This window comes from Engystomops pustulosus, chromosome 10, assembly GCF_040894005.1.
Source record: "Engystomops pustulosus chromosome 10, aEngPut4.maternal, whole genome shotgun sequence".
NCBI classification, from domain to species: domain Eukaryota; kingdom Metazoa; phylum Chordata; class Amphibia; order Anura; family Leptodactylidae; genus Engystomops; species Engystomops pustulosus.
Window position 1 is genome coordinate 58097738 of NC_092420.1, and position 21702 is coordinate 58119439.

General features: G+C 40.8%; 1 protein-coding gene across 2 annotated transcripts; it reads left to right on the forward strand.

The window, feature by feature from the left end:
- The first annotated feature begins 1990 nt into the window (after positions 1–1990).
- EXTL2 (exostosin like glycosyltransferase 2) lies at positions 1991–17522 on the forward strand. 2 transcript variants are annotated; one of them, XM_072127608.1, is made up of 5 exons: positions 1991–2187; positions 8512–8564; positions 12367–12776; positions 13034–13104; positions 15725–17522. In XM_072127608.1, the coding sequence occupies exons 2-5, from the start codon at positions 8560–8562 to the stop codon at positions 16214–16216; spliced, it is 978 nt and encodes a 325-aa protein (XP_071983709.1). In that variant the 5' UTR covers positions 1991–2187; positions 8512–8559; the 3' UTR covers positions 16217–17522. The 2 variants fall into 2 exon arrangements, with proteins under 2 accessions (XP_071983709.1, XP_071983708.1); XM_072127607.1 differs by having other exon boundaries at positions 1992–2174; positions 15725–17521.
- The last annotated feature ends 4180 nt before the right edge of the window (positions 17523–21702 follow it).

Below are 21702 nucleotides of genomic sequence, written 5' to 3' on the forward strand. Positions count from 1 at the left end.
CTGCTCTGCGTGCTGTAAGGGGATTACGTCACCAGCTCCTGCCCCCACAGCAGAATGTATAAGTAATGTACACTACACTCTTTTACTGGGGATTCATTTTCTGCTGTAACTCGGCCTTCAAAGACACTTAACGACTTTAGGAGTTTTCTGGAAGATATTTAATCTGCTTTGGAAATGCTTCACTAAATTATGTTTTTTGACGTTTTCAATGAAGTAGGAACTACTAATATTTTACATTAAAAATACTAATTCTATAGGAGGCCGTTGTAGTATTAAATTTTGTCGGGTGATATTGTCCCTTTTTTTCATTTAATAAAATTCTATAACAGAACACAACATACACGACAAGTCTCAGCTCCAGTAACGTATATACAAAGGTTACATTATAAAAGGGTATAAAGCATAACACAAAAGTAAACTAAAACAGGAGAAAGTATTTTAACCATATGACAGCCATGTTGCCCTTCCATGCCAACTACATCCAATTTTAAAAATCATTCAACAGGGATCAAAGGGCGTGAACGAAGGGAGTTGGCTCAATAGCTCACTTAACCCTGCCCCAAAAGGCTCACCACACCCCCTTTACCCTACCCAGTCTGTGATTTGGCTTTACAGACTGTTACACTGCAGGAGAGAGGGTGAGAAAGTGGAAAAGCCTATATAGCCCTCAGGCTCATTAGCATAATTTTAAAAGTTGCTTTTAGAAGAATGGAGGCCATGGGTAGCACATTTTAGATGATTACCCCAGTCACTGTTCCTGAATCTATGAGTAAGGGCTCTTTCACATTGGTGTTGTTTTTCACATCTGGGGTTCAGTGATTTACACGGATGCCACACAGAACCATTGTTTTCAATGGGTGTTTTCACATAGGCTTATTTTTTCACTGATCTGTTTTGAAACATGTCCGTTGGTTGTCACTGATACGGATCACCAAAGCCATTAGAAGTCTATGGGTCCGGATTTTTGTTTCACTGATGAAGCTGAGAAATAGTGTGTTGTTTTCAAAGCAATATTAAACCTTGTTTTTTTTTTTTTAGACATGGAGACAAACAGGAAGCTTCACAGAGACAAAAGAAAAGCACACACGCCAATGTGAAACCACCTAAGTGTCCCTGGTTTATCATGCTTGATTTTGATGGTAGATTTCCTGAAGGAAGTATCGCCATTTACATAAAAAGATTGACACCGTTTAAAGAGAATGTAACAAGTTAGGAAGTAATCAGTGTGGGTACTCATCAATCACAAGAGCGGACCCCAGCAATCCAGAGAACCTGGGGTCTTGATTCAATAGAAATTGCTGAGCAAAGCGGTCGTTTATCTCCAGCACTCTCATTGACAGTGAATGGGAGTGGTGGAGATAACCGAGCGCTGTGCAGTTTCTCACCGCTCCTATAGTATTGAATGGAGCGCAACAATGCATGCTGGTCCTGCTCCATCTATTAAAGAGAAAGAGACCCCCTCATACTCTGGATTTTTGGGGGCCCTTGTGTTTGGTAGGGTCTCAGCTGTTGTCCCCTAACTGATCATCTGGGAATAATCTAGGGGATAATTTCCTAACTTGGTACAACCCCTATGGTATACAGTATAATGGAAAGCTAGCTACAAAATTTCCAAATGGGATTGATCTGACAAACATGGTGCCCATCTCATCAGTCTTGGCAGACGTCTAATGTGTAATTCAGAGGGTATGGAGTGAGACCATTCATCATGGCGTTTATATACAGAAAACTCCAATGCACAGCTCTTACAGGTGTTGACAGCTGTGTCAGGAAGGGGTTAATATACCAGAAATGAAATGCTGTTTGAAGTTTAATAAAAAAAAGTTACAAATGGTTAACACAAAGATAAAAAAAAGAGTTATTCTTCTAAATAGAAAGTTTCTATAAAACAACAGCAGAAGTATTATACAATGATAGCAGTGGTCATGTATAGTGCAATGCTGTAGATCCACAGTAAACTTGGAAGCCACTTTGTCCACTAGAGGCGTCATAGAGTTGCTGTAACCTGAGCTGAGCCCTAGGAGGGCACATGCACACCGCACAGCATTCTGGGAAAGTCTCTGCAGCAGGAAATCTCTGCTGTGTCTGAGTGCAGAAACTCAGCTACTTTCACAGATGTGAAGATTCATGTGATTTCTCAAGAAGGATCATTCTGCTATACACTTTGGCAATGGGTAAGAATATCAGGTGTGTGTTTACTATGTATGAAATAGGTAATACTGCCACATAGTACCTACTACAATCCAATTTTCCTATCTCTGCTCCATCAGATATATCTCTGTCTATATGGGATATATTGCAGTTGGCCTGATCAATGTTCATGTGAAAGCTTAGACACGTTCATATACAGCAAGTTTACAAATATCCACTATAGTATAAGTTAATGGCGTTCACATGATACATATATCTGCATGGATATGGGGATCGGCTACAAAGAATGTTGCAGACTTCATCCTCTGTGCTTTGAATGCTTACTTTATGTGATTTTAAATATTATCTATAAAAGTCTCCATAACAATGGACTACAATGTACAAGCCTTTTTGAACATGGCATCTTTACAACAATTATTTCCACACAGAAATTCTGCTGCATAACACAATTACATAAAAGTCAATGAGAGTTGGAAAAAAAAATTAATGTATATGTTGTGATTTTTTTTTTTTCTTCTAAATTGTCAATTCTCTGCAGTGGATATGATCCAGAATGTTAGTAAAGCAGTTTTCCCATCTCCTGTATTTCTGCACAGGAAGGGAAGTCTATTCACCTCTACCTCACTCTCTGCTTGAATGGGAGTGATGCTCTTGATTCATGTCAATGGGCGACGTTTCTTGTACGTTCGTGCATCATGTGCTGTATGATAAAAGCCCCTCCTAATGGAAACGGCGGCAGTCAGTCCATGCTGGCCTACAATACCCCGCCAGGTCCTGCCTGCAGTTGCAGGCTGTAGTGAGTGTCACTTCGCATTGTGCCGCTACCCGCAGATACTTGGCTTGGAGGGGGTGTAAAGGAAAGAATAAATGCAGGCTATAGCGAGTGCGCAGTTCACACTCCACCACTGCCCATGTTCACTTGTAGAGGTGGAGTGAAGGTGAGAATAAATGGCGTACAAGCCCTGATAAATCTTCCCTAGTGAGAGTATAGAAACAGCTGCCTGGGGTATACATGAACATGACTAGCCCAAAGTAGGGTTGCACCAATACTAGAATTATGAGTGCGATACCATACCCGGAGCAGTATCACAATACTTGATACCGGTAGAAGTATTTTCTGAATTCAGTGTGTGGGGTGTGGTGACAGGGGCCGTTAGCAAAAGTCTGGGGGTGAGGGCTTAGATTCCCATGCAGACAGATACTAGGAGTCTATGCAACACCATAAATGATTCAGTACAGAAGATGACCAAAACCCAGTATTGAACTGTTCCGTGTTTGAAAGTATCAAACAAGTACGAGGAACAAGGTTTGGATGCATCGTGCAACTGTAGTCCAAAGGGTTTAAAATGACATATCTGCACAATGCAGCCGCACTATATACACTCACTGGCCACTTTATTAGGTACACCATGCTAGTAACGGGTTGGACCCCCTTTTGCCTTTAGAACTGCCTCAATTCTTCGTCTCATAGATTCAACAAGGTGCTGGAAGCATTCCTCAGAGATTTTGGTCCATATTGACATGATGGCATCACACAGTTGCCGCAGATTTGTTGGCTGCACATCCATGATGCGAATCTCCTGTTCCACCACATCCCAAAGATGCTCTATTGGATTGAGATCTGGTGACTGCGGAGGCCATTTGAGTACAGTGAACTCATTGTCATGTTCAAGAAACCAGTCTGAGATGATTCCAGCTTTATGACATGGCTTATCCTGCTGAAAGTAGCCATCAGATGTTGGGAACATTGTGGTCATAAAGGGATGGACATGGTCAGCAACAATACTCAGGTAGGCTGTGGCGTTGCAACGATGCTTAATTGGTACCAAGGGGCCCAAAGAGTGTCAAGAAAATATTCCCCACACCATGACACCACCACCACCAGCCTGAACCGTTGATACAAGGCAGGATGGATCCATGCTTTCATGTTGTTGACGCCAAATTCTGACCCTACCATCCGAATGTCACAGCAGAAATAGAGACTCATCAGACCAGGCAACGTTTTTCCAATCTTCTACTGTCCAATTTCGATGAGCTTGTGCAAATTGTAGCCTCAGTTTCCTGTTCTTAGCTGAAAGGAGTGGCACCCGGTGTGGTCTTCTGCTGCTGTAGCCCATCTGCCTCAAAGTTCGACGTACTGTGCGTTCAGAGATGCTCTTCTGACTACCTTGGTTGTAACGGGTGGCGATTTGAGTCACTGTTGCCTTTCTATCAGCTCGAACCAGTCTGCCCATTCTCCTCTGACCTCTGGCATCAACAAGGCATTTCCGCCCACAGAACTGCCGCTCACTGGATGTTTTTTCTTTTTCGGACCATTCTTTGTAAACCCTAGAGATGGTTGTGCGTGAAAATCCCAGTAGATCAGCAGTTTCTGAAATACTCAGACCAGCCCTTCTGGCATCAACAACCATGCCACGTTCAAAGGCACTCAAATCACCTTTCTTCCCCATACTGATGCTCGGTTTGAACTGCAGGAGATTGCCTTGACCATGTCTACATGCCTAAATGCACTGAGTTGCCGCCATGTGATTGGCTGATTAGAAATTAAGTGTTAACGAGCAGTTGGACAGGTGTACCTAATAAAGTGGCCGGTGAGTGTAGCTAACCAATAGGAGCCGCAATGCAAACTAAACTGAAATGACACTACGCTCCAACCCTTGGGGGTCCAAAAAGTAGTTAAAAAATTAAATAAAAATTCAAACCCCTTGCCCCTTTCCATAGAACTTATATAAAAATAAATAAAATTAGAAACATATTGGATATTGCCATGTCCCCAAAGTCCTAATCTATCAACATAAAAAACCAGCAGGCTATATACTACAGGGGCTGGCAGGCTATACGATACAGGGAGCTGGCTACATACTACAGGGGCTGGCAGGCTATATACTGGGGGCCTGTGACCAATGCATTTCCCACCCTTGGCTTACACTAGAGTCAATAGGTTTTCCCAGTTTTTTTGTGTTAAGTATAAGCCGAAACCCCTAATTTTCAGTATGTACGGTAAATGTGGGAATTGCTTCCTAGTTCCTCTGTAGCAGAGGAGCTGCACTTTTGAGCATGTACATAAATTGCAACACATATTCAGCTCAACTAAAAGGGGGATCATGGGTGCACAGATTAGAGGACCCAGGAGTGGAAAGTACTTGTCAGCTGTACTGTACTCCTCTGTGATCCTGTCCTGCTTCTGGCGCTGTTCTGCTCCGGGTCCTGATGCTGGTGCATACAACCAGTGAGGGACACCGAGCAGCACATAATGCTGCAATGTGGTGCAGGAAGGAGAAGAGATTTTTTTTTTGTCTGCTCTGTGGGTCTCCAGTATTATCTTCTATGGGGCCTTTGGTATTATTGGCTGCTATGGGGTACCCAATATTTGTGTGCACTGTAGCTCTCCAGTATTATTAGTTTTATACTCCAGTATTGTCTTTTATGGGTTCTTTGGTATTATTGTCGCCTCCGGCTGTCTATAGTATTAGTAATTGTCTGCTCCAGTAATGTTAGTCTGGGGGCTCCAGTATTAGTAGTTTTATGCTCTGGGTCTCCACTATTTTAAGCCTGCTCTACTGCTCTCCAGTACTATTATTGTCTTCTCTGAATGCAGTATTTGGCTTCTGGGGTGGCGTTTTGTGCTGTACTGTGGTTGTTGGAGCATTTAGGGGGCTGGTTGCTGGCCCCTTAAGGTTGAGCATTATGACAATGTGGCCTTTCGACCAATAAATGTTGTTCACCCATGGCCTAAAGCCGGAGATCAGGAATAGAACAGACATTTAAAGGAAATTTCTATAATTTATGTTTGCTGAATCGGTCCATTTTATTACAACTCTGACTTCACAGCCCTCCTTCAAATAGCACCGAGTACCAGTCGCTTGGATAGTGGAGAATGCCTTGAGTCCTGTCTGACAAACTCTGTGCTGGGGCGATGGCTCACATGCCCACAGAGAGGGCTCTGAATGCCACCTCTGGCACCTGTGCCATAGGTTCTCCACCACTGACATAGGCTGTATGTCCCAGACTATTCATAGCCATCTGAATGATAGAAAAATGCAGGGACAGACACAGGGACGGTTTTAGACAAAGTGGGGCCCTGGGCAAAACTAAAAGTGGGGCCTCAAAATAAAACTATTTATTTACAGTCACAGTCAGTAAGAGGCTCCTATAGCCCTGCACAATAATAACACTTTGCCTTACCATACTACTGTGTGTAACTACAATCTGTAATATGGGACTGTAGGAGAATCTTATAGGAGACAGATGATAGGTAGATAAATGATAAATATGAAAGATTATATTTAAGCATTTTGAAATCTATACAAAGTATATAGTTGATATAAGATAAATATGAGAGATAAATAGAGTAGGTGAGAGAAGATCGGAGATTTTGATGGCGAAAATGTGCACCAAACAGAAAATATTTATCTTCATGTCTCCTAAATGTAATAGACGAACATGTGTAGAGTTCACAGATAGCTAATAGTCATATGTTCATATGAATAAATCATCATAAAATCACTTATACTGAAATAACTATCTGCTTTTCAGCTAGAAATTTTAAGACAGTCACAACCTTACACAATGGTAACACAAATAAATAACTATATATCTATGAACCAAGCTAAAGAGATAACAAAAGTCACTTTTAGATGTGCGCCATTGTATTAGCTGCGCAATAACAGAACCCTCCGCGCTTCATAAGAATTTGGTGTTCCATATTACTTTATGGACATGTTCTGTGACGCGGTGTTAATGTGTAGCCACATAAGGCAAAGAGGATTGAATGTTCATCGTATCCGTCAATTTTCATGTAAAAACGATCATGAAATAAAAAACAATCAGAGCAAGTGGTTCTTAGATTGTTTTGGATAGGAGAGGGTTAAAAACATGAACATTAGTTGATATTATCCCTTATTGATTTTATATGTTACAAAATTTTGATATTTCCATTATCTGTGAGGGGCAGCAGATCCTGTGTGCAGCATGGCCCAAATTCTCCCTTTAGCCTGTCGGCTAAGAATTTGGAAGAGGGCACAATTCAGAGGGCTATATCTTTGGCTCTGTGACATCTAGAATCTCACTTCTTTTTTCTATGTAAGAGGAGAGTCTCTAGGTGTCAGGAAACTGAGATATTAATTGTTAAACTGCCGTATGAGTGATTTTTATATATACAAATTGTACCTTAAATTCTCACTTTAAAGGTAAATATCTCTGGTTTCCTGACACAATTTTAGATTAATTTGAAAGAAGAGATTCTCCTTTTTCATGGGGCCCTGGGCAAATGCCCCCTAACACCGGCCCTGAACAGACATTATTGTATATTTTGTTACTGCTTCATGAGTAGTGTACTCCGTGATAGATGAAACCTTTTGTCAATTTTAGGCAGGGCTCACATCATGTTTTTGCCATACTGGAAAAGATATGTTGGGAGTATTTGTGACGTGTGTCTTACAACATATGGCATATTCATGTCCCACTGTAAGCTTATTCAGTGGGATACATCACCTGGTGCCTCCCCCCCACCCCCCTTCCTGAATACCAGGAGTGAACATCGGCAGCAGCCAGTGATTGGCAGCTGACGATGTTTGGTGTGTTTTCCCCATTGATGTCACTATCCATTTCTGGACAGTGACATCACTGGGGTTCCTCCCTCCTGCTGAGCAAGGTATTGTTCAGTGGAGGCCAGGGGTTCAATGGCCTCCGCTGAGTGTACACATTGCTCATCAGAAGGCAGCGGGAGGGAAAAATGAAGCTGCCTGCTATCTGCTCTTTGCGCAGGACATATACGTCGTGAGCCTTCCTGGCATGTACACTCAGCATATACTGAAAAAGTGGTGTGAAAATCACCATAATGTTAATGCAGTTTCATGTTTAAACAAAAATGTAAACACATTTTTACAACAGATTATGGTTGCTTCACTCAAGAATGCTCTAGATATGTCCGAATATTTCTCCTGTCCAATACAGACTAGTTAAAATCCCATGCCTGTTTATGCTGGAGAATTTCAATTCACTCCTGCTTTTTGTTCTATATTTTATGGGAAATGTGCTACATTAAAATTTTAAATGAAATTGAACAGAGTGAATTGTGTGGGATTTAGCTGCCTCCCTGCCATTGTTACTCTGACCACATGAGGGCAGTGTACTCCTCCTATTTGTAGATGATGCATATATCTCTTCCACTACTTGACATTGCAAAGGTTATTTTGCCAAAAGTTTGATTTGATGCAAGACTCCTTTGTATGAATGATACTTTTTTTTTCATTCTAACATCAGGATTATAGAGCCTTAAGTGTGTGGTAGTTATTGTACACTTATCAGCTTCTGTTTGTAGAATATTAATCTATAGCATTTTCTGTTTGTCAATTTTAGTTGGGCCTTCATGAGATCTTTTACAGCAAAGGGAACTCTATCACGGACATGAGGTACAATTTTGGTTCTTATACAGCTGTATGTACTAGGGGTTATGAAATAGTCGGACTATTAAATTCAAAGGAAATCTACCACTAAATATCAAATTAAACTAAACTAAACAGTGGAGTATAGGTGACTATCTTTAGTTTAATTTAGCTTAACTTTAGTGGTAGATTTCCTTTAATTCTGTTGGGTATCTGCAGATGTCTGTGTTGTGTTTAAATATAAGAGCTTCAGAATCCAAAAAAGCAACATAAAAAAAACGTATTATGTTATCAGTTATGTCGTCAGTTAATTTATAGATTTCTAGGAAGAGCAAAGGGAATAGTTCTATGAAGATGCTCCAGAATTGTTATGTTATTGGCATATACGCATAGCTCCCAACCATCCTGATTTTGCCGGGAAAGTCCAGTTTTTCTTACCTCTGCCCCGCGTCACGGGCAGCTATGAGATTGTCACGGATTTTCTCCCCAGGTCCCGCTATGTCCCGGCGCTGTGTCCGCATAGTAAATACTTTGAAAGCCAGAACTGATACTACAGAATGGCTTCTACAGACATCGGGAGGGAATCCTTTTCAGAGAAGTGTCGGCTTAGCGGAGAGCAGGGACCACATCATCAGCTTCAGATCTCTATCCATATATGGTCACTGATTCTCCTAGGGTTCCCCAGAGCAGACATCGGGCAGGGAATCCTTTTCAGAGAAGTGTCGGCTTAGCCGGAGAGCAGGGACCACGTCATCAGCTTCAGATCAGCATCTGTCCTTATATGGTCTCCAGGGCTTCCCCAGACACAAGCTCTTTATTTAATTAAATTAAATAAAGTTTTGCCCAGGCTGAGATTCGAACCTGGGACCCTCTGCACTGCAGACAGGAGCCTTAACCAACTGAGCTATAAGCCCAGTGATACATGTCTGAGGATTTCTGGTAACTAAGAAGTGTTATCTGCCAGTGTTACACTGTGACACAGACTTACTGCACTGATATATAGAGAGGAAACTTCTCAGAGAATATTATTGTAATTATTGAGACTATTATTAGTATTATAAATTTTATTATTTTTATTATGGAGATGATTATTAATAATAGTAAAAATAATAATAATCATCTGAATAATAATAATAATAATCATCTCAATAATAATAATAATAATAATAGTCTCAATAATTACAATAATTTCTGAGAAGATTCCTCCCTATATACCAAGGCATTCAATCTGTGTCACAGTGTAACAGTAGTCATAGTTCTTAGTTACCAAAATTCTACATCTAGATAATTCTACACCTAGATAATCACAGAGGTTATAGCATATACATGGACACTGCAGGTTCTGGGTTCAAATCCCATAGAGGATAATTATTTTTTGTTTTTTTATTGAGATGATTTTTATTATTATAATATGGCTAAAATTTAGGGCGTGGCCAGGGAGTGATTGGGGGTGTGGCTTAGGGGGATCGCCGCACGTGCCGCCATTTTGTCCCTCTTTCCCTTTCACAAATGTTGGGAGGTATGTATACGTGATGCTAGTACATAAATGCCAGGTTAGTTTGTTCTACCTAGGCAAGTGCCAGCCATCCATTCATCCCACATGGCACTTTATGACCGCATCACTATAAAACATAATTGTAATATACAACATGTAATCACTGTGCTACAAAAAGTAACCCCTGCATTAGAAAAAGCTTTGACGAGTTACGTTGTGTTTTGTGTTTGAGCATATTCACCCATACATAATAAGGGCTTATTTACAAGGCCACATGATTTGCAACCAGGTCATGGCCCCCTTAGACTTCTGTGTCTCCAGGTTACAATGCGGGGAGCACACGGTGTGTCACTACATCATGATAGAGTCGGACGGCCGCTTGTCTTCCTATGGAGGGAGGAGAGGTCAGGAGTGCTCCTTCCCCTTCTCCTCCCTCCCATGTGCATGACCACGATCTGGTTCAGGCGAGCACACAGAGTTTCCTCCAGCTCGCCTAGATCCACGGTAAATTTTTCCGCATGCACGGATCCAAGAAATAAATTTCTTGATCCAGCTTTTTTGCTGAATAAATTGCCTTTATTAGTAAAATACACGTAAAATACAGGTAGATCGGTCAAACTTGTCAACGCGTTTCTAGCACTCTCATGTGCTCTTACTCATTACTAGGGGCTGTGATCAGCCTCCGTGTTAAATACCCCCATTGTGCTGACCAGACCTTCCCTTCCCGTCATATTCCCTAGTACAAATTAATCATGGTACAATAATTCTTTAATTTTATAAACAAAACATCAAATAATTTCCACAAAATATTGCACAAATTAATGTTGGGTACTAAGTAATAATATTTGTATTCGCGGGACGGAACTTGTCATCCGTTTCCATGGGAACCCGACGCAAATCCTGGGTTCCAAGTCATGTGGGCTATCACATGATCCCAGGTTTCGTAAACAAAGAGAAACTCTGATTCCTCCATACATAAGCTCCTTTGTGGATAGCAAGTACGGGTCCATCCGGGACCAACCAGCACCATGCTTCCATTGAATCCTCGGTAAGTTTCTAATTTCCTTGAATAATATCTTGTTGGAGGACATCTCCGGTTGGTCTATTGATGGAAACCGCTTTGCCAGAAAACTAGACACAAATGGTAAAAATATAAAAATGAGTAAATATAATAAAAACCAATAATATATACATAAATAAGACAAGAAATTATTATTATATATGCTATGAATCGTACAAGTATATACACACACGAGTCACTGAGGCAATCCGTGATGTGACTTCACATCATGGCTGAACATTCAATGAATGTACACAAATTTACTGTATAGGTATAACAATAAAATATTCTATGATCCAACTAGCTCAAACAATCAATATTGATACATTAGTCTCACACTCTTGTAGTTCATTGCCTGTGGAAAAACCGGTCTCAATGTAAATTGCCAATAGGCTGTTCTTCAACAGTGAACCAATGTTCCCACCTCATTTGGGAACCTGAATTTTCTCAAATGCACATGCTCTCAGGCTGGTGGTTCTACTGCCATGTACAGTCACAAAATGCTTTGACACACCTGATAAATTCTTTCCTTCTGGATTTTTAATGTCCTTAAGGTGCACAAAGGTATAAGCCTACCAGCTATGAGACCTATTGTCTCGAGTATTGGGTCAATAAGCGAGAATCTGTGCGGATGGTTAGACCATCATTTGCAACCGCTAGTACAGAGAATTCCGGGCTTTTTAAAGGACAGTGGGGATGTACTCAAGACTATGCGTAATAAGATCTGGCCCCAGGAATATACGTGGGTTAGCTGTTATGCAGTAGCCCTCTTCCTGTCAATTCCTCACGATGTAGCATTGATTGTAATACAAATATTATTACTTAGTACCCAACATGAATTTGTGCAATATTTTTTGGATATTATTGGATGTTTTGTTTAGAAAGCTGGCTTTTATGTATATAAAATGATATATTATTGTGTTGTATCATGATTGATTTGTATTGGTGAATATGACGGGAGCACAACACCGGAGGCTGATCACACTCTGTAGTCATAAGTAAGAGCGCATGAGTGCTAGAAACGCGTTGACAAGTCTGACCGATCTCCCTGTATTTTACCTGTTGGATGCCATAAACTAACCAATAAAGGCGGTTTTATTCTGCATAAAGGCTGGATCCGGAAATTTCTTTTCTGTTGGCTGTATGAATGCAGCTTAAATTAAATGCCACTTTGCCTAGGAACAGGGGATAGTCTTTACTCTCTTTGAGTGCATTTTTAGAATAGGACTTTTTCCTTTGCTTTTTAACCAAATTATTCTGTTTCCGTTAAATAGATTTTTGGGAAAAGTATTGAGGATCAAGATGTTGCGGCTCTCCTGTGCTTTCCTTATATTTCTCCTCTTTCTCCTTGGGGCCCTCGCTGCTCTGCTTCCCTCTGCACATGACGATCTCATACGGGGCATCCAACGGGGAGTGTCCCGCTCCAGTACATCTCAACAAGACTCTTTCACACTTATAATGCAGACCTACAACCGGACTGATTTGTTGCTTAAAATGTTGAACCATTACCAGGCCATTCCTCAACTTCACTGTGTGATTGTAGTATGGAATAATGTGGGACAGGAGCCTCCCCAGGAATTGTGGGAGAGCTTTGGACCCCATCCTGTGCCCGTCTTCTTCAAGAAACAGACTGTGAATCTTATGAGGAACAGACTACAAAACTTTCCAGAGATTCAAACCACGGGTAAGTCATGTACATCCTACATATATGTATGCTGTGATCTGGGAGATAACATTAATCTGGACCAAAACATTGACTAAAACGTATTTAGGTGACGTATCCCTTTATAACATTACACAAAAGCCAGTAACAAAATAACAGAAAAACTAAAATTCTCCCATGTGAATAAGCTATGGTAAATAATAAAACATATTCATTGGAGTTTAATACATCTTCCAAGTGCTATATAATATGTGTTTGCCTAAAATTCTGTTTTCCAGCCGTTCTGATGATGGATGATGACACCCTTGTTAGTGCTTATGATATCTCCTTTGCCTTCTCCGTATGGCAGGTAAATATGATTACACAATGTAGAGTGATACTTTCCATATATCACTACATCCAGAGATTTTCTGCATATCTCAAAAATGGAAGCATGCTGCATCATTTCCCTTCGCTAGCTCTGCTAATTTGTTGTTTAAAATAAAATGGACAACCTGACAAAAACCCAGCAAGCCGCCATTTAAACAGGAGAGTACAAAATGTTGTCAGATTTTTCTTAGCAGAAATCTTTGTGCAGATTTACAGGGGTTTTCCAGGTTAACTATATTGATGACCTATATTTTCAGCTCCACCATAAGTGCTGGCCATAGACACTTCTGCAGAAAGGTAATTGATGGAAGGGGTAGATGTTGGCTAGGTGTTGGTCCAAATGCAGTGCTCTCAATGAACGTGTCATCATCATAGAAAGCAAAGCACTAGGGAATGGGGGTTGTCTGTGGGACCCAAGCACGACCTTTTAAAGAGTAATTATATAGTATTCCATTTCCCCCAAATGCTGCCCCTTTAAAGGGAACCTGTCACCAGGAGACCCATTTTTAGCACTCAGCACAGAGAATAGTGCATACAAAGAGTTTTTGTATAGAAAATAGGTTTTACAGAAAAACAGATATGTTATGTAGTACCTTTCAATACCATGTGCTGTGTGACTAGGCACTCGTCACCTGGGAGTGGCTGGAAAGGAGCAGTCCCCCCCCCCCCTGACCATTGGGAAACCGCTCCTCCATGTGTCCTTTTCAAATAAATTAATAACTCCCATCATTCGGGAGTGGCTATAGAGCAGCAGGGGGCGTCGCTAAGCCAAGTAATGGGCTTTTTCATATATTTGAGAAGTACACATGGAGGAGCGGTTTCCCAAGGGTGGGGGGGAGACTGCTCCTCACCAGCCACTCCCATGTGACCAGTGCCTAGTCACAGAGCACATGGAATTGAAAGGTACTACATAACATATCTTTTTTTTCTGTAAAACCTATTTTTTTTTTTATACAAAAACTCTTTGGCAGTGTTTATACTATGCTCTGTGGGGGCCGGGGCAGTGCTAAAAATGAGTCTACTGGTGACAGGTTCCCTTTAAGGTTTTAAAGAAACCAAAATGTGCCACTCCATACAACATGTTTGTGTCTTTAAATGAAAACGAATATATTTATGGTTTTCACACATCCTATAGCAGTGATATTGACGTTCAATCCCATGTTACCTCATTCATCCTGGTTTAAAAGAATTCTGCACAAAGGTTATGACCCCCACCTCTGTTTAAAATTGAAATAAATATGTTTTAACAGAGCTCTTTTACTATAATTTGGCTCCAAATCAGTCAGTTTTTACCCGGCTTTAAAAAAATTGTTCTGTTTATATAATCTCTATATTCACTAATTTGTGCGCAAAGAATAACTTTAGTCAAGTGTAGATTGCTTCTGTCAGGTCTGTAATGATTCATGAACAAGCAAGATAACATTGTTCTGTTAAGGAAACTAAAAGAGTGGGAGTTCACTGTAAAACAGAAGGTTTATTCTAAATATTACATAAAAATATGTAGCAAGGATTTGTTTGCAGTTTGGCAGAATTTATTTCAATATAATCATATGTTATCCAGGTTCCTGCATCTCATTTTTACATTTGGAGAAATGCTCTAAATGTATACTCCATAATATGCCCGACATGGTCAACCCACTTTCAGGTTCTGACTATCTTGATACATTTCATTACTGGGATGGTTGCTGTAATAACAACATACACACCCAAATAATGGATAAGTGGTGTTTGAAATTTCCATTGAGAAAAGTGTTAATACAGGAAACTCCTTTAAAGCATAACCCGAAGTTAGCTGGCCAAGAACAGTTTTAGCACAGCAGGAGAGAGCCTTTGACAACAATTCTAATTATACCAATATCATGCTGCTGGCTTCTTCCTAGCATTAGATCAATTCTGCTATATCTTTCAGCCCTTGTTCTTCAGTTCTCCTGAAGAAGGTGGGCACTTTCTGGTAGTGACATCAGCTAAGGGCACTGTGGCCAGAGCAGCTACACTCTCTTCCCATGCTAAGCTCTCCTCTCTAGCACTAGAAGTTCTAGCAAACAGATTACTATACATACATATACACCTATGCATTATTACACAAATAGACCTAAATCAAATACAGCTTTTTGAGTATGATACATATGGTATCAGACTTCTGTGCCGATCCTACCCCCTTCTCTTTCTTAACCCAACTAAAGTTTTTAAAGCCTGCAGAGTAGTTGGTTGTGTGTTGGGAAAGCTTATGGATGATAATAGATACTTTATTAAACTGAGCAGTGCCAGGGGGAGGAGGTGCAATGTGTGCAGGAGGACATGAGCTCAGACTGTAGACAGGACAGAGCAGACATGAAGGAGCTGCTTCCTGTTATTACTGAGCAGAGACCAGATTAGCAAAGAAATCACTGCAATGAGGTGCTGAATGTTTATTGGAAAAATGTTAGTTTTCAGCTATTCCAGCAATACAAAAAAACTTTATAAACTTAACAGCTGCGCTTGCTGTCAAAGAAGACATTGTTATCTGCCCTACATACTGTATGTGTTAGGTTTATGCTAAGTTATCATTCTTTTGATTCTATGTTAATTCTTAATTTTTAAAATCCATTTTTATTCCACAGCTATTTCCAAATCAAATAGTGGGTTTTGTACCTAGGAAGCATGTTGCCTCCCCTTCAGGAATATTCAGCTATGGTAGTTTTGAGTTACAAGCTCCAGACACTGGACGTGGTGACAAGTATTCAATGATACTCATTGGAGCAGCATTTTTTCATAGAGATTACCTGAGACTTTTCCACGAATTACCCCGCTCAATCCATGAGATGATCGACCAGACGCAGAATTGTGATGATATCGCCATGAACTTTTTGGTATCAAATCACACAGGAATGTCCTCTGGTGTACTGGTAAAACCTATAGATATGAGAAATTTGGAGAAGGATGCTGAAAGTGGATACACAGGGATGTGGCATCGGGCAGAACATCTGTTGCAAAGATCATATTGTCTTAACAAGTTAACTGGTATTTATGGAAAGATGCCTTTGGTATATTCCAGTATAATGATCTCACAATTTGGTTTTCCAAATTACGCCAATCACAAATCTAAGATCTAGACTTTACATTTAATGTTTCAGGAAACCTACAGCCTTCTTATTGCAAGTTATTGAAAAGTGCATTGATATGTTTTATTTAGTGGAAGAATTTTGTCTTTGGATTGAAATTTGCATTTAAAACCCTGTTTCTCTGGTCCAAAACTAGTGAATATACTTGATTTAATAGAATATTATCTTAGCTAAAATAATTTGATACTGACCTTTTTTTAAAAAAAATAAAATAATTGTGCATACGTTTTTTTGTACATATTTTTCCTAAATATGAGTGTGCAGATTTTTTTTGTTGATGCCTATGACAGGAAAAATGAACAGACTTTCTATTTAAAGAAAAACTTATTTGTATGTGGTGAAGATAGCGCTTAATGGTAAGTTTAATGGTGAAGCCGTTAAAACCTAATAGCGGTCTAAGTAGTTAATATTTATATCCATTATATGTGTTGCTTTTGCTTAGTGGTTCTGTTCTAGGATTCTTTGAACATGGATGGTTCAATGGATGGTCCGCATTAAAATTGAGAAGTATTAGTTCTAGGGTGTATTAACACCACAGTTGCACTTAAACACTTGTATTTTAAAAACAAAATGCCATAAAAATGCAATGAAAATATTTCTGTACGGGGCAATGTAATTGTGAATTCGTGTTGGTGAATTTGTGATGACCGATTCTTTTTAAGTTCGTTGTAGCACTCTAGTTTTGTTATATACTTTCTAATCCTTTTCCTTCAAACATCAATAGTTACTGATGAACTTTCTTCTACGACCTGCAGCCACTAGAGGGAGCTCTGTGCATATGTGTTTCTACAGCTCCGGTTTGATAATATATTAATGCCCAATGAGCAATGGTGGTAGTAATATAATTAAATGTGGAAAAAGTAAGGGGCAGAATATGTTAAAAATAAAACAAATAAGCGATCCTTACATAAATGATCCTCTGCCACTATAGTTCCTTCCTAATCCCCACATGGCACCAGAATAATTGTGCTAGATCATTTAAGGAGGTTGTACAACTTGCACTGGGGTTTACCTGCTGTCGATGCTTCCTAGCTCTGATTGAGGGGAATTCTACATTAATATCTTTTCCATTCTTTCCCTAGTATTTATACAGCTACTGGTGAAGGTCAAACGTGGGACTTATACTTTAGCTAAACATTAATTAATGGTAAATTCCCAAAATCAGAGAATGTTGGAATATTTCCAGGCATCTAAGTCGGTCTCTTGTTTGCCAAGTGAAAATAATTAATGCAGTCACGAACTTAATTAGTGTGTGATAAATCCAAAGGGATTTTCTTATTCTGGAATTTTGAGAGCACTTGTTAAATAAATAATAGTTGCTGATGATTGTTTCATTCATGTAACCGTAGAGCACCTGCAGTTTAACCTTTTTTTTCATGTTATTCACATGCTTATAAAATATATATTGCTGGTGTGATGATCTGGGAGCCATCGCAAAGAGCAGTCGTGCACTCCTAATAGAACTTGCCAATATGTGTAGACATTCCGCTGCTACATACGTAGCCTATCATAGTAAGGCTACATTCACACACATGTATGGGGGGCGTATATATGGCCGATATACGTCCCCCATACACTTCTATGGGCTCACAGCACCGTGCGGCACCGTACCACTCCGTAGCCCGTAGAAAAATAGGACATGTCCTTCTGACACTGCCCTGGAAAAAGAAGAGTGTCTGTCTGAGAGTGAGTGTATATATAGTACATATGTGTGTAGGGTTGCATCAAAATATCAGTACTTATACGATACTTTCAAAGCCAGAACGGTTCAATACCAGGTTTCAGTTACGTGCGGTACTGAATGACTCCCACAGTCTCCTTGCATCTGCAGACATTGGACCAGGAATCCTTTTGAGAGATGTATTGGTGTAGCACAGAGCAGGGACCAAGTCATCAGGGTAGTGTCATCATGTGTCCATGTATGGTGTCTACATCTCCTAGGGCAGTGATGGCGAACCTTTTAGAGAATGAGTGCCGAAACTACAACCAAAATCCACTTATTTACCGTGAAGTGCCTTCACGGAATTACAACTTATTGCTACCTCCACATATTTCAATCGGATCGGCCCCCTGAGGCCACCAATACAGTTGAAAGGAGAAGGGCAAATTCAGATTATTAATGTAACTTCTCTCCAGGGTCTCTCTGTACAGAAAGAATGGTCAGGTCCAGCAGGATGACATCCGAAGATAATGCACTTCTGTCAGTTCCCACAGTTCAAAACAGCCAATGAAGTGTCACTTTAAAATAGCACTGAGAGCAGCATCTCTAGTTGCCTGGGACTGCAGGAAGATTCAGTGTTTGGTGAACTCTGTCCTGGGGTGATGGCCTGAGTGCCTGCAGAAAGGGCTCTGAGTGCCACCTCTGGCACCCGTGCCATAGGTTTGCCACCACTGTCCTAGGGCTTCCCCAGAGCAGACATTAGGCAGGGAGTCCTTTTTAAGAGATGAGTCGGATTAGCGCAGAGCAGGGCCCACGTCATCAGAGAGCTATCACTATCTGTCCATATATGATCTCCCTGGGCTTCCCCAGACACAAGGTCTCTATTTAATTCTCTCAAGGTCTCTATAGAACTCTAGTAGTGAATAAAGAAAGGAAAAGTAGAATGTTTTCCATAATATTCCTCTGCTTTATATTCTACTTCTTGCAAAACTTCAAAAACTGCATTAAAATGAACACCCAATTGGTCAGATCTGTTAAACTGACTTTGCACTAGAAAGAAGATGCAAACTGCTTGCACGTGTATTTATGAAGTGCCTGAGCCAGTTTTTGGCATGGCAGCACTGTGCCCACCACCCCTCAAAATTCTGCACATGAAGGTGCGTTCCGGTACCGTCGGACCACGCAGCAAAACTGGTTCGCTCAGTTTAAAAATCGGCAGGTGCAAGGTTTGCATCCAGTTTGCATGACTATTGATAAATGTGGCCCAATGTCACAATATTCGAAAGTGTACTTTAGACGTTTTAGTCAGATGCAATAGGCATATTAGCGGAAGTTTTCCATTATAAGAAATTTTGTTGATGACTCGGCATTACTTTATCAATCAATGATCAACTCATACATATATTACTATACTACAGTGGTGGCGAACCTATGGCACGGGTGCCAGAGGTGGCACTCAGAGCCATTTCCGTGGGCACTCAGGTTATCACCCTAGGACAGAGTTCACCAGAAAGGAACAAATCCACCAAATCTTTCTGCAGTCCCTGGCAACTTAAGAGATGCTGCTCTCAGCGCTATTTTAAGTGACACTTCATTGGCTGTTTGGAACTGCGGGAACAGTGAGAAGGTGTGGACAGGGCTGCAATATCTTTTTGAGGTCCCCCTGCTGGACCCTCCAGAGACCCTGTAGAGAAGCTACAATGAGAGTCTGAATTTGCACTCTTTCTTTCAACTGTATTGGTGTCTTCAGGTGGCAGATACGATTGAAAGATGTGGAAGAACAGTTAGCGATACGTTACTGCTTAAAATGCCATGTTGGCACTTCACAGTAAACTAGTGGATTTTGGTTGTAGCTTGGGCACTCTGTCTCTAAAAGGTTCGCCATCACTGCTATACTATATGTCGTCAGTGCAGATGTAGCTGACCTGGCATTATTAGAATTATGGTTTCATAAATATGATTTACAGATTATGATGTCATAATAAAATGTGCTAAATTATTGAACCTTTAACTCTACAGTTTTAACTTAACAGTTATATGCTGAAATGCTGGTTCTTATAGGTATTATAGCCTCTAGGGGGCACTATTGAACTATTTTACGTTCTATGTTCTGTTGATGAATTTGTGGTAAGATGAATGTTTTATCCCTATGCAGAACTGTTGATTTCCAAACACTTTCAAAATTATTGTACAGTTATTTTGCCGTTAAACCACATCACTATCATGGACTGCAGAAAACAAGGTGTCCGGAAACTTTTATCTGCTCCCTCCTCAGGGCAGTGCCAAGTCAAACCTAGTCCTGAGGAGACACTTGGAGGAAACGGAACCCTTTGCTTTTATAGACTGCAGAAACTTCCACACAGTGGCAGAACTTTCCTCTTCATATAGTGACAAGAGGATTCAGAATTATTTTCCCAATAGCTTATGTTCCCTGTTCTCAGCAGTTATTTGTTTAGCCTGACCCTCCGAAGGAAACTGGGTTGTCATCCATGACTTTCATTATATGTTATTACTCTCAGAGGACGGGAAAACTCTTTTCCTTTTTCTATTTTATTTTTAAAAGGCTTACCCGGGCAATAAAGAAAATATAGAAAACACTTTAAAATATTCAAGTTAATTGGTTCTAGGTTTGGGAGGACATATAGCAGTTGGGATAAAACATGTGGATCTTTACTCCTAGGCTACATGCACAGTGCCGTGGCCCGCCACACCGTAGCACGGCGGGCACACGGCAGCGTGCGGGGAGAGGAGGTGAGCGCAGCTAACCCCCGCCCCTCTCCATGGAAACATATGGGCCACGGTGCCGTAATACTGGAAAAGATAGGACATGTGCTGCATTGTACCGCTCTCGTACGATGCCGTGAGCCCATAGAAGTGTATGGGGGACGTACACTCACCGGCCACTTTATTAGGTACACCTGTCCAACTGCTCGTTAACACTTAATTTCTAATCAGCCAATCACATGGCGGCAACTCAGTGCATTTAGGCATGTAGACATGGTCAAGACAATCTCTTGCAGTTCAAACCGAGCATCAGTATGGGGAAGAAAGGTGATTTGAGTGCCTTAGAACGTGGCATGGTTGTTGGTGCCAGAAGGGCTGGTCTGAGTATTTCAGAAACTGCTGATCTACTGGGATTTTCACGCACAACCATCTCTAGGGTTTACAGAGAATGGTCCGAAAAAGAAAAAATATCCAGTGAGCGGCAGTTCTGTGGGCGGAAATGCCTTGTTGATGCCAGAGGTCAGAGGAGAATGGGCAGACTGGTTCGAGCTGATAGAAAGGCAACAATGACTCAAATCGCCACCCGTTACAACCAAGGTAGGCAGAAGAGCACCTCTGAATGCACAGTACGTCAAACTTTGAGGCAGATGGGCTACAGCAGCAGAAGACCACACCGGGTGCCACTCCTTTCAGCTAAGAACAGGAAACTGAGGCTACAATTTGCACAAGCTCATCGAAATTGAACAGTAGAAGATTGGAAAAACATTGCCTGGTCTGATGAGTCTCGATTTCTGCTGCGACATTCGGATGGTAGGGTCAGAATTTGGCATCAACAACATGAAAGCATGGATCCATCCTGCCTTGTATCAATGGTTCAGGCTGGTGGTGGTGTCATGGTGTGGGGAATATTTTCTTGGCACTCTTTGGGCCCCTTGGTACCAATTGAGCATCGTTGCAACGCCACAGCCTACCTGAGTATTGTTGCTGACCATGTCCATCCCTTTATGACCACAATGTACCCAACATCTGATGGCTACTTTCAGCAGGATAATGTGTCATAAAGCTGGAATCATCTCAGACTGGTTTCTTGAAC

What these genes read in the sequence shown, in the direction of transcription:
- EXTL2 (XM_072127608.1), top strand. An exon ending in TCCAGAGATTCAAACCACGG is followed by an intron (nt 12,777 to 13,033) that starts GTAAGTCATGTA and finishes TCTGTTTTCCAG; the next exon opens with CCGTTCTGATGATGGATGAT. An exon ending in TTGCCTTCTCCGTATGGCAG is followed by an intron (nt 13,105 to 15,724) that starts GTAAATATGATT and finishes TTTATTCCACAG; the next exon opens with CTATTTCCAAATCAAATAGT.